The sequence below is a fragment of the Equus asinus genome, chromosome 23, assembly GCF_041296235.1.
Source record: "Equus asinus isolate D_3611 breed Donkey chromosome 23, EquAss-T2T_v2, whole genome shotgun sequence".
NCBI classification, from domain to species: Eukaryota; Metazoa; Chordata; class Mammalia; order Perissodactyla; family Equidae; genus Equus; species Equus asinus.
Window position 1 is genome coordinate 32877006 of NC_091812.1, and position 14053 is coordinate 32891058.

Below are 14053 nucleotides of genomic sequence, written 5' to 3' on the forward strand. Positions count from 1 at the left end.
GAGGAAAAGCCTTGTAAACCCTTGCACTTTCTCAGGATCAAGACCAAAAAAAAAAAAAAAGAGAGAGAGAGATTCAAGGAGGAAATAGCTTTTGGAACTAGAAATCTTTGAATTCTATTTGCAAAGACAGACCCCCAAACACAGGAGAGATTGTGGCTGTCCCAACAGTGCAGCTGGAAACAGTCTTGATAGCGTGTTGATGTGCTGAAGGTTTACCAGATGTCAAAGGCATCCATGTCTTACCTGTTCAGACGAACACCAAAACACTGCACCCCTAGACCCCGGGGCAGCCTAACTCATGACTTGATTTGCAGGTGGGGTCTCTGGAGCAAGCCATGTTGGATGCCCTGGTTCTGGACAGAGTGGATTTTGTGAAATTACTGATCGAGAATGGAGTAAGCATGCACCGTTTTCTCACCATCTCCAGACTAGAGGAATTATACAATACGGTAGGACCAAGCTAAGGCACTTTTCATTTTCTCTACGTTTTTTGTCTTACCTTCTCCTGCCCCCACATGCCTGTGAGTCTCCTCCCTCCCCTCCAAATGCATGGACCACTTTTCACAAATGCTCCCTTAGACCTGAGTAGACAACAAACACCAAGTCACCGAGATTCCTCTTGTTTTAACTGCTCAGTTGTCAGCATCTAAGGCAGAACGTTATGGGATCACCAAATGCAACATTCTCAGATTCTTACACAAAACCACGAGGCTCTGGAAATTAGAACACAGTTTATTCTGTGAGCCCCGAGGGTGTCTGAGGCAATCAACGAGGAGGATTCATTTAACTCCAAGCATCAAAGGAGGCCAATTAACTATCCTGCACCATCTTGTTATCCTCAGAACTATGAAGTTCTTTCCTTTTCCACCATAATAGAATAAAACGCAAAATACCTCTTGTTTGGAGTTACCCCAAAATATTTTTTGTTTTGTTTTATAATTATTTGTTCATTCATTCACTAGAGATACCAAGAAGTGATCACAAGAAAAACTACTATTTATGAAGTTTTGGAAAGTATTCCATGAGTTAAGTACATTGGTTCTGAGCTCTCTGAGCTGATACTCAGCAAAATCCAATGAAGGTTAAAGAGTAGATATTGTATTCCCCCATTTTACAGAGGAGAAAACTGAGGCCAGGAAGTGAATTGGTTTATTCAAGGTCACAAAACTCCTAAGTCAAGAAAAAAGCCAGTACTGAACCAAAGCTCCTGTCACAGAGATGATCTTTCCCCTCACATGTCACATTGCTTCTGTCACACCACCCACAGCACTAAGGAGAAGGAACTTATTGACCTGTCCACAGCCAGTGGTAGGTGTTAGCTGGTGGCATCCTGGCTCTATCTCATTCCCACTGCTGGAAGGAGAAAACAGGTTGGCAGGATGGCTCCAGGTTTCTGTTTTCTCGATTTTTCTTGGTTCAGCATATTGAGACTTTCAGTAAGAATAATGGGCCAAAGTGGTGGAGTAGGATACTCCAGCTCGCACCTCCCCAAAAAGACCAACAATTACCATAGAAGAAATGGATAAATTCCTACAAACATATGATCTACCAAGTCTGAATCATGAAGAACAAGCAAATTCAAACAGACCAATGACAAGGATGGAGACTAAATCAGTATCCAAAACCTCCCAACAAGGAAAGCCCAGAACCAGATGGCTTTGCACGTAAATTCTACCAAACATTTAAAGAATTGACTCCAATTCTTTTCCAACTCTTCAAAAAAATTAAAGAGGAGGGAACACTCCCAAACTCATTTTAGGAGGCCAGCATTACCCTGATACCAAAGCCAGATAAGGACACTACAAGAAAAGAAAACTACAGGTCAATATCCCTGATGAAATGGATGCAAAATTCTCAATAAAATACGAGTGAACCAAATTCAGCAGCACATTAAAAAGATCACTCACCATGAGCACGTGGGATTCATCCCCAGATGCGAGGATGGTTCAGCATATGCAAATCAATAAATGTGATACAGTGCATTAACAGAATGAAAGACAAAAGTCATATGATCATCTCGATAGATGCAGAAAAAGCATTTGACAAAATTCAATATCATTTCATGGTCAAAACTCTCAACAGCTGTGTACAGAAGGAGCACACCTCTACATAATAAAGGCCACATACGACAAGCCCACAGCTAACATCATACTCATGTGGTGAAAGCTGAAGGCTTTCCCTCTAAGATCAGGAATAAGACAATGGTGCCCACTCTCACCACTCCTATTCAACATTGCGCTGGAAGTCCTCACCAGAGCAGTTAGGCAAGAGCAGGAAATAAAAGGCATCCAAATTGGAAAGAAAGAGGTTTTCTGGTAACGTACTCTTGTATATAGAAAATCCTAAAGACGCCATCAAAAAACTGTTACCACTAATAAACTAATTCAGTAAAGTTTCAGGATACAAAATCAACATACAAAAGTCAGTTGCATTTCTATACACTAACAATGAACTATCTGAAAAAGAAATAAAGAAAACAATCCCATTTACAATAGCATCAAAAACAATAAAATACCTAAGAATAAATTTAACCAAATAAGTGAAAGGATCTATACACCGAAAACTATAAGACATTGATGAAAGAAATTGAAAAAGACAAATAAATGGAAAGATGCCCCATGTTCATGAATTAGAAGTGTTAATATTGCTAAAATGTCTATAGTACTCAAAGCCATCTATAGATTCAATGCCATCGCTTTCAAAATTTCAATGGCATTTTTCACAGAAATAGAAAAAACAATCCTAAAATTCACATGAAACCACGGAAGACCCTAAATAGCCAAAGCAATCTTAAAATGAGCAAAGCTGGAGGCATCGCACTTCCTGATTTCAAACTATATCACAAAGCTATAGTCATCAAAACAGTATGGTGCTGGTATAAAAAAAGATACATAGACCAATGGAACAGAATCGAGAGCTCACAGTAAACCCACACATACATGGTCAACTAATATTTGACAAGGGAGACAAATATAAAAAACAATGTGGAGGTTCTTCAAAAAATTGGGGGCTGAGGGGTCGGGGAAATGAAGAGACATTGGCCAAGGCTACAAAGTTTCAGTTATAAGATGAGTAAGTTCCAGAGATCTAATGAACAGCTTGGTGACTGTAGCTAACATTACTGTATTGTAAGCTTGAATGCTGCTACGAGAGTAGAGCTTTAATTTTCTCAACACAGCAACAACAAAAGGGTAATTATGTGAGGTGAAGGATGGGTTAACTAACCTTATCGTGATAAACATTTCACAATATATACAACTATGACCTCATCGCATTGTACACCTTAAACTTACACGATGTTCTATGTCAATTATGTCTCAATAAAGCTGACCAAAAAAAGAATAGTGAGGTTTTCAGTAAAATAAGTACATAAAATAAAACACAGAGTTGAATGACTTGCTTGTGAATCAGAGAATCAAGGGAGTAGAGTGATTTATTCCAAGGATTGGAAAGAAGTAAGTAGGAAAGTTCTAGATCAAGACAGGCCAATAAATTTCCTCACTCCAATCAATGTGAGATGGTTCCCTGGAGAACTCTGTTGAGAAGGATGATGGGACCGTGAACGGCCTCAGGAATAGTAATAGCTGACATTTACTGAGTGCTAAGCACTGCTTTCCTAGCTTTATAAGCATTTCATCATTTAATCCTCACAAAAACCCTATCAGATAAGTGGTATTATTTTCCTCATTTTAGAGATGCTAAGACTGAGTCACAGTTAAGTAGCTTGCCCCTGGTCACAGCTGGTCAGCAGCAGAGCCAGGCGCAGAGCCACACATCGGACTCGAGTCTGCTTGTATAATCCCCACACAATACTGCATCCCTCAGTGGAAAAAGTTCATGGAATGGGCAGGTAGCTGAGGCAGCCACAGGCATTGTCTCAGTCCCTGAGAGTCTTCCAACCGTGCTGAAGGATTTGCCATCATTGAGATCCTCCAATAGGGTCCCTTAGTGAGCAAATAAAAATACAGGATGCCCAGTTAAATCTGAATTCAGATAAACAACAAATAATCTTTAGTATAAGGATACCCCAAATATTGCATGGGACATATTTATATTAGACATTATTCATTGTCTGTCTGGAACGCAAATTTAACTGGGCATCCTATATTTTAATCTAGCATTTCTATTCCTAAAAGACAATAGGATAGCAAGCCATTTCAGTTTATTCTTACCTTAAACAAACATACATCTGGTCCCCAAGGCTCTCTTTTTCCCAAATAGCCTGTGGCTTTTTCTTTAGACCAGATTTTAGCAAACTACCATCCACTTCCAAGGGCCAAATCCAGCCTGGTGCCTGTTTTTGTATGGCCTGCAAGCTAAGAATGGTTTTTTACATTTTCTAATGGTTGAAAATAATCAAAAGAAGGATGATATTTTGTGACATGCTGAATTTATTTGAAATTTGACTCTCTTTCAGTGTCCAAAAGTAAAGTTTTATTGAAACACAGGCAAGCTCATTTGTTGATGTATTGTTTCTGGCTGCTTTTGCACAACAGCAGAGTAGAACAGTTACGATGAATACTGGATGGTCCACAAAGTCTAAAATGTTGACTACCTGGCTATTTACAGAAAAAGTTTGCCAACCCTTGCTTTACACAATTTCTCATTCATTATGGGTAACAAACCAGTTGGGATTGGCAATGTGCCAAAGCATATTTCTTTCCAACACAGTAAATTGACCCCTTTGTCTCCCCCTGCTGCACAACGAGCCTTTTAAGAGGTGTTTTGGCCCAGCTGTCAACACCGTTGATGACCTCCTTGATACAGTTTGATCCTGGAACCTCCAAGGGCTTTTCTTGAGGAACCACAATCCAAAAATCTGCCAGTGTGTTTGTTTAGAAAAGATGAGTACAACTGAGCAACTACAACAAGGTTCACCTTAACGAACTGCCCCGCCACCAGCCAGAACCCTTCCTTCCAGATCCTTCCTGCCTTGCCAATGAGAGCCCCTTGACTAGCAAAACCATTTGATTCTTCTTTATTGTTTTCAGAGACATGGGCCCTCAAACACATTGTACCACTTGGTCAGGGATGTCAAAAAGGTAAGAACCCTCTCGACCGCAGGTCGGAGGCCCTGTCTTGACTGCTTCCTGTGATTAGAAAGCGCCTCTGTTTTGCATGAGCTGCCGGAATATTCCTGCCCCCGCCAGACCCCCCTCATTTCAGGACACAGCCTGTGTGTCTGTCTTCTCACTCTGACATCTCTGCTTACGACGCAGCTGCGGGTCTACCTCCAGTCTCCGTGGTGGGGATGCTTTCATTGGACATACTGCTTTTGGATAGTGGAACTCTAGGCTTTCTCCCATGCCGTGTGGATTTATGCCATTATCTGTATTTTTCATAGGCCCTCACTGTTTGGGGAGCCAGTTTCCATCTGTCCAACTGACCATAGGAGGTATCTTTACTTACCAGCTCCTGATGCAATGTGTCACTGTCACGTCTGGCATTATACAGGGTGGAGTAAACACAGCTCAAAAAGTTCTCAGAGCAGCAGCAGCTAAAACACATATGTGCATTCCATCCTGCTAACACTTTATTTTTTCCAGTATACTTTTTCACATTCATCGTCTAATTCGATAGGGGGAAAAAAAGCCAGTAGGTTTGGATCATGTAGATTTATTCCCATTTTACAGAGGAGGAGGATGAAATACAAGGAGGTGCGAACTATATTAAGAGGTTAGTGAAGAGCTGGGATTAGAACTCAGGTCCTTTGGTTAATAATAAAATGATAGTACTAAGATTCAGTGATGACTAGGTGCGTGACACTAATCTAAGCTTTCTATACGTCTCAGCTCATTTCATCTTTACTACTATTCTATAAAGTAGAATTATTATTTTATTATCATATAGTGTTATTCCCATTTATAGATGAAAAGAGAGAGGCACATGAAGCTTGTGTTTAATCTTAACCAAGTGCTTGTTCTCTTGCCCCATATAGTCTCTTTCAGAGGTTACTTCGGTTCCAAAACCTTGACAGCGATCCCAGAAAGTGATGTTTTAACTCCAAAAGATAAAATAGATGGTGGCACTTCCCCCACCCGATACACATGTGCATGTACACGTAGGCACACAGACACACAGGTATCCACACCTACCGATGTGTAGCAATTCCTCACCAGAGTCCACAGAATATACTCGGAGAAAGCTACCAAGTGAGATCAAAAATAGAGTACAGTTCCATCCTCTTGTAGGAAGTCATTGGCTAGAACATTGGCTTCAAGTTTTCTGTAGCCACTTGTTAAAGTTTTCCTTTGAAAGGTCAAGCAAAGGCCCTGGGGCAGCTTATAATGTTCTTATTAGCCAGCTGGACCTTTGCTAGTAATGAGTAACGGATACAAAGAAAAAAACCCTCCTTCTTTTGACCCTTTGAAACTTTCCTCCCATCTCCACACAACCTGAACAAAGGATTTTTCATCTGTGTGAGTGAGTGAAGCCTGTAGCTCTTTCAAAGCAAGGGAAGCAGATGCTGTGCAATCTGTACGTCCGACCCCACAATCATTTACCAAGATCCCATCTTTCCTTAGTCTGCCCCACTTCCAGCCATAAGCACACCTGCCCTCAGCAAAACCCTTTTCTCTTTCCCTCAGTTCTTCCAATTTTGTTTAATTTATCCTGGCTTAAAATTGCCTGGAAACTAAACAGGGCAAGTATCTCGGAAGATTAAGTGTACACATCCAACATGTACTCTGTGTCAGGTCATTTGTTGCTCGTGTTCAATAAAATGTCTTGAGTTTTTCAAAAACAATAAATATTATCAGCCTCACCCGAAGCTAGTCGGTGTCGCTGAAGGAACTGTGAGCATCTGTACGGAAACAGCCACACGTTGGTCTCTCATGCCAGCGACCGGCCAATCCAAGCCGCCCATCCACCTCCATCACCCAGTGTCTCAGTGTCTGGCCTGATTTTCAAAGGGACTTTTGCAGTTCGATTTCACTGAGTGTAAAGATCAAAATTCCTCTCTTAGGTCTCTTCCTCGTAGGATTCTGCTCTGCAGTACCATTGTCTCTTTTCTGATCCCTTTACCTGCCTCTTACATTTACTCACTTTGCTTGTATTAGAAGCCATGTAGATATTTTTAAGGTAGGGGTTTTTTAAAAAAAACTTCTTAGCTAAAGATGTAACTCAAAAATAATAGAGACTAACAAGAAAGAAGAGGAGGGTAAGAATTTGGGAAGAAGGAGTATTAGTGAGGAGCAGTTTTATTTTTCTTTTAAGTGTGATCCAAATACTGGAGCAAGAAGATAGTTACATAAGGATTCATTTACTGACTAATAATTTAGTGACTGGAATAAATGATAACAGATCGCCCAGGATAGGATTGAACTGGCTTAGGAACGATTTATCCTTTTACCAATAAGGTGGGGAGGGACGAGAAGGCTGAGTTTAGTTTCCTCCCCTGGGAAGAAACAGCAGCAGGAAGCACAGACTCCGTTTATTTCTATGACAGAGGTGAGCGTCTGACTATTGGAGAGTGAGAAAGAATAGCAATGCAGCCAAAGGAGCTGGGACTGTCTACATTTTATGTTATATGGACGAAGAGAGCTGCAAATGAGGGGTTTTGCTTATGTTTTTTAAGCAGTGACTGAGAGAGAAATTAATGTTGGTGTACATCTTCCTCAGATGGTTCCAGATAACTTCCAGCAATTTAGGCCAATTACATGTACAAAGTCTACAAAAACTACGTTTAAAATGCTAAGAAAATCTTGGTCAGTTGAAGCAATTTTCAAAATTCAGGAACATAATAATAATTAGCATGTGCTTTGTGCTTTATGATTACAGGACTTTACGTACATATTAATTGATTTAATCTGTGGCAAAAAATTAATCAGTGATAAGTCTTGATACAAGATGCCGTTCATAAGTTAAGGAACACAGTTCTGGACCTTAAACATAGTGTTTAATCAGATGCATGTAAAATTAAATATAAATAACTCTTATGAACCCAGAGAATGCATTTAGGAATGGTCAGACCCTCGTAAGTTGCCCAGCCTGACATCTCTGAGTCCAGCTAGCCTTTGAAACCAACAGAACTGAACGTGGAAAACTGCTCCCAAGCTAATTCCAAAATCTCAAATTGTTTATATCAAGGGAACAATCTAGGAGCAATGGGGTAAAGGAGTTGCTATTCAGCATCAATCAGAAATTTAAAGCAATACAAGCCAACCGCACTCCCTGAACTGTTTCCATGCATAAATCCATTGGATGCACCAATGCTCTCGCATTAAACCAGAGCGGCTCGAGTCTGTCTGCTTCTCCGTGGATCTAACTTGCCATTTTAGTAGCTGTCTGCTCAATCTGTGCCTCTGTATGTTTTAAAGTAGTAGTTTTTCTTTCTTAAATGTGCTAATACTTCAGATACCTAGACTACCCCTCCCCATCCAAGGAGGGTGGTATTTGAGTATTATATAGAAGTAGCGGTGAAATGATGATAATTTAAAGCTCACTTACATGGGAATCAAGACCCAGAGCTTTGCAGAATGAAAAGAAAAAAAGCATTTCAGACACACTTTGGGTATAGAAAGGACATTTTCATAATCCCGTCTGCTAAATTCAAGCAAATTTGCAAAGGCTTCTTATTTTTTTAAGGACTGATTGCCCAGTCTACCACCATGCCAAACCTCGGGGGAAGTCCTCTTCTCCCGTGAATTCTCACCAGGATGGTCTTTTCCCTACTCTCCCTTGCTAAACCTGACAACCAGCAATCATTTTACAGCTCACATACATCAGAAGGAAACAATCTTATTTTGAAGGCTTGTTACGAGCTTCAAAGAAAAAAAAAGGTTTCCTCAACAGCTGAAATCTGATAATCATATCATGAGCCGACATCTGAAAACAGAGAACATTTAGAGGAGATGTAATAAGTGAATTTAAACTGTTCTTTAAATTAAAAGACATCCTTAGGCATGGCATGGATTAAAATTTAGCTCGAGAGTAGCAGCTCATAGCATGAGAAAAGGAAACAAAGTTTTCAAGTTGTCAGTTGTACCTACCTATAGATCCAAGCCTATTTTATGCTGTGGATCAAATGATTTGAATCATGTGGCTTGCCATGTGTTGTTAAGGCATGAAATGGGAACTAAGTGTTCAGGCTTTACCAATTACCAAAGTAATTACCAAAAAGGGGAGGGGGGAAATGAGAGGAACAGCAGGCAGAATGAATGTTCCTCCAGTATCGTTTCTGACGTCCTATTTGAAAAGGACGCAAGAGAAGGAAGACTCCTCCAGAAGGTTTTTGGTCATTACCTGTTGGTATGTGAGGTGCCGTTCACTTTCTCTGCTCTTTCCAGAGAAAGCGGATATGATGAGCACACCCCCATCCCTGTCTATTCCTTTACCATCCCTTGTCTCTGAGTCCCCATCTCCACTAGCCAAACCCCAGGGGATTATTGGAAATTACATCAACCCTGGGAGCTGTGGACGGGGGTCCTTGCCCAGTGACCTGGCAGCAGAGAAAGAGCAGCCTGCCAGGTAGTGATCCTACAATTGGACCTGCAGAAATAGGACCTTAGCAATAACTGTGTCCAGATTGCCTGTTTTCAGAGCATGGACTGAAGTACGGAGAAAGGAGGTGACCTGTCCAGGGCCACAAGGGGCACACAGCCAGGACCACAGTTCAGCCCAGTGCTATTTCCATGGCGGGTCGTGTTGCTGGCTGTTCTCTGCACATCAGTGACATGTGCAGGTCACAGATGATCAAGGCCATCAGCCCAGCACCTCAAACATGCACCAAGGCTGCCATCCCCTTCAGAGTCCACCCAGGACACAGTCCTCCCAAGAGGCCTAAAGTGTACCCAATTTTATTAATTTTATGAAATCTACTTCTTCTTCCCCTAAGGTGTCCACTCTTCCTAGGAAAAATTGTAAAACCAATTTCCCTGAATTTCTCTGCTCCAAAAACCTCTGGAAAGCAACAGATGCAAGCAGTCTTACAGGCTGAGTTCAAACACATTATTTGGTAAAGTAAGCTTTCCCTCCTCCAGATATCGCTTCAACAAGAGCATCTGACTCTCTCCTTATCCCCAAATCCTCCAGTCGGCTGTGTATTCCTTACATCGCCTTAGTACAGATAGAACAGGCAGGTAAACAGAGGTGAGGGAAGAGCCCTCAGGGGCTTCGGCTAGGTGAACATCGCCCCCTTGTGGTCACACAGAATGCAAGCCAGTTCCTTGCACTCAACGCTGGGTAAAACCCAGAGCGGTAACCAAATCCTTTCTCCTGCCTCAGACCAGATCATACATCAATCACTCCGTCACTCTGTAATAATCAAGCTTTATATGATAAGCTTCTAGAAAAAGAAGATCCCAGCACCTTTTTTGGTAGTATATAAACCTAACAGCACTTTATGAATAGTCGTTTGCAAAAATATTTTATTTGCCCGTCTTAAATGTTTATTTAGTATTTTGAATTTTACTATTATCACTTCCCTGACAACCCCACATTTACAGACACCTCAAAAGCATAACTATCGCCATTCAGTAGTAGTCTTCGGCAATACTGGTTCTCGTTCTTAGAATTCAAACTGATGCTCACACATAGGTTTCTCCAAAGAAAATATGTAGGTATTAAGCTCACTATTACCCACGTTTTAAATTCAGAAAATTCTTACAAGATTAAAAATTGACACAAATTCATAGACCTGCTATGATTGCCTTTCAATTGCATTACAATAAATCCTTTGGGGATTTTTCCAAAACCTGGTACTTGAGCAGTACAGACCATACATGGAGTTCAACCCCTTTTATTAGGAAGAAAACTGAGGCCTTGAGGGAAAGAAGCCAATTTGAGAAGGACAGACAGAAGTTCCGGGCAGCTGACTCATAGGCAGTCTTCTTTAGCCTGCCTGCCTGCCTCACAGAGCCAAGGAAAATGAGAGATGGGGTGGGCGTCCTCTGGAGGTCATCCTTACAGGGGCCAAGTGTAGATGAGATGTAGCTGACCCAGGCATGCCCCTGCTCAGGAGCTCTTCTACTCTTTAAATAACAGCCTTGCCTAATGGTCTGGTAGAGCAGATGGTACAGAAACTGCCCCTTATTGACCTGTTCCAAGATAATGAAGAAAAGTGGTTGCATGAGTAGTATTTTTAAACTCAGTTTAATGTCTATGGAAAGGACAATATATGAAAAGTTATTATCTTAAAATAAAACTTTCTCTAAGTTCCCTTTTTTATATTTTTGCCACACTTTGCATAAAGAAGTCAGACAATTGGTCTTAGCCTGAGGATAGCTTAATTTGGCGATTCAGCTGGATTGATGAGATAATCTTTAAACAAAGGAGATTTCAAAATTCAGAGACAGGTGGGGAGGAGAGTAGAGACCCTTCCTGTGAAGGGACAATTCAGCTAATGAAATGGATCTCAGATTGGGTTCTGATGGGCTACGGTCAAGGAGGGGAGGGGTTCTGTGCCTCAAAGTGCTCACACTTCAGATATGAGGCCCTTCACGCAGTCCCATTTTGCTCCACAACTCAAATTAGATCCCCAAGTTGGCCTTGTGCCCCAAGCCAAAGGAAAGGTAGAACCTGAGAGACGGGGCTGGGAAGTAAGTCTGGGGACAGCAAGGAAGTCTAAGAGCAGCACTGGGGTCTCATACGCTTGAGGCTGGGGCTGCAATTGCTGTCCCTTCATGCCTACTCCTTTGAGAATATAGCCATACTCGTTGCAAATCAAACTTCCACAGCGAACTAGGGCTCTCCCGGGGTGACTCAGCCTGTAGCTAGTTAGTTCTGTGACTGAGAACATAATATTGAAAATTCCCAAACTGAGACTTCATCCCAACCACATCAATTAATTTTACTGTTTTACTCATTCACATTTTCAACAACAACAAAAAACATTCTGAATGCCTACCATACACCAGGACTATAAAAGGCACTGGGAACACAAAGATAAATAAAACAATTAAAAATATAAAGCTGTCGGTTTGATGGTAGGATGCAGTGGGCCACCTCTAACCCTGAATCCCAAACCCTTCGAATGGATGCCATTGAGCATAGATAAAGCTGAGTAAGGATAACTGGAAACCTATCCTCAGTTTAGCAAAACAACTTGAGCTAATTCCCTAATAACGTGATTACCTTTATACACTATGCATTTCCTGAGCTGTGGCGTAACCCCACCTTACTTAGTAGACCAGCAGGTCAACAGACGTTGGTGTATATCGGAATTGCCTGGAGAGCTGATAAAGCGCATAGAGGCCCAAACACTGAAGCAGAACAGGGTCCAGGCCTTTGTACTGTCACCAAATTCCCCAGGTGATTCTGATGCCACCCAAGTTAGAGAACCACCACTAATGCTAGGAGCCACTTCTGTGAAGTGGCAGAAATCTCATACAGCATCCTGCCATGTCCTCCATTAAGGACAAATGTGGACAAGGCCCTCATGCCTCTCCAAAATATATCCAAGGACACAGTGCACCAGGCTTCCTACATGGTGTGGTACCCCCGCCACTCCTGGTATGGAGCAGGCGCTTTCCTTAAGGAGCTGAAGCAGACGGTGAGAGGCGATCAATCACGACCTTTGGAACTCGCTGTGCGCTCAGAATTTCCCACAGTGGGACTAATTCTTCCTCGACCTAACAGAGCAAGGATTTTCCTTAGACCCTACAGAGCTTCTTCTTGAAGCAGAAACCAGTAATGAGTAGATCATCATAAAAACTCTTCTGTTTTTGCATCTATATACGGCAAACAGCTAAAAGATACACCATAATTCTAGGTCTTTACGAAGCACTATTTTCTTTGAAAGAAAATCTGAAAAACCTCCTTAATTCTGGGAAAATAAATATTCCACTAATAAAATTTCTTCTCTGACTCCTCCCCCTTCTCTTTAAACACAAGGGATGTTCACAAATGACTTCATCCTGACATCCATCCCGCTCTCCTTTCATGAAAAAGGTGCCAATTTTTAAAATTGGTGATAGAGATTTTGTATAAAGGACACTGAGCTCTAAAGCATATCGCACCCACTGCAGACCCTGGTAATAACAGCCATCTTCTGGAAGGAGTCTTCATTTAGTGAGTGTGAAGAGATAAACGATCGGCAAGACGGTACTCACAGGCCTGGGTCAGGGGCAGAGCAGCGAGGGGGTCCGAGGGGGTTCCACGGGGGACATCCGGGGAACCCAGTTCCTAGTGGCTGGGAGCGATAGCACTTGCCATGTCTAGCCTTGTGTTTCTTTCTGCTACACTGGTGTTTTTTTCTCCCCAGCTGAAGACTTGAATAAATATTTTGATTTTCTGTTATTGCCGACGATTACTGCATCTTCTTATTTAACTTATGTCTTCTTTCCAAGCGAGAATACCCAGGTTTCGGTTGGATCTATTTTAAGGTGAATCAATTAACCAGCATAATAATACATTCATATGTTTCTTTTTCAATTATCTTTTTTTTTACTCTAAAATAGTTACAGAACCCATGGAATAGAATCCTTAGTAAACCACGCTGTCTTCTGGATTTGTTTGTTTGTTTGTTTCGTTCTTCCCTGGTAGGGGAACCTGCCCCCGGACTACAGAATCAGCCTGATCGACATCGGCCTGGTGATCGAGTACCTGATGGGCGGCGCCTACCGCTGCAACTACACGCGCAAGCGCTTCCGGACGCTATACCACAACCTCTTCGGCCCCAAGAGGGTGAGGCTTGTAGCGGGTTCCGTTTCGTGGATTCCTGGGGACTGGGGTGCGAGGGATTTGGGGTGTGACTTCCTTGTCTCCAAGGAGGAGATGAGATGAGAAGGCGGCTGCCCCGCCTCTTCCTGCCGCCATCAAATCCATTTTTTTAAAAAAGGAACGTATTGGGTGATACGCGCGTATCTTTTCCTCACTAGGTCCAGTTCAAATCAGAAACTGGCACTAAGAGGCAGCCTTAGTGATCAGGGGCTGATAATGATATTCCAATTAATCTTATTATCTACCTCAGCAGTTTTTAAGGTTTTTGATCTTGGGATCTGTTTATACCTTTAAGAATTATTGAGGACACCAAAAACCTTTTATCTATATGAGTTCTATCAACATTTATCATATCAGAAATTAAAAATTGACTTTAAAAATATTTATTCATTTT

At 41.7% G+C, this 14053-nt stretch overlaps 1 protein-coding gene across 11 annotated transcripts in view; it reads left to right on the forward strand.

Moving 5' to 3' along the window:
* The window catches only part of TRPM3 (transient receptor potential cation channel subfamily M member 3), a 797927-nt gene that overhangs the window by 698945 nt on the left and 84929 nt on the right, over positions 1–14053 (forward strand). For 7 of the 11 annotated variants that reach the window (XM_070495625.1, XM_044756724.2, XM_070495628.1 and 4 more), the window contains 4 exons: positions 315–449; positions 4992–5042; positions 13287–13322; positions 13483–13623. In XM_070495625.1, coding sequence (XP_070351726.1) covers positions 315–449; positions 4992–5042; positions 13287–13322; positions 13483–13623 — 363 coding nt within the window. The remainder of the gene's footprint in view (positions 1–314; positions 450–4991; positions 5043–13286; positions 13323–13482; positions 13624–14053) is intronic. The other 4 variants (XM_044756721.2, XM_014846001.3, XM_014846003.3 and 1 more) reach the window with 1 other exon arrangement.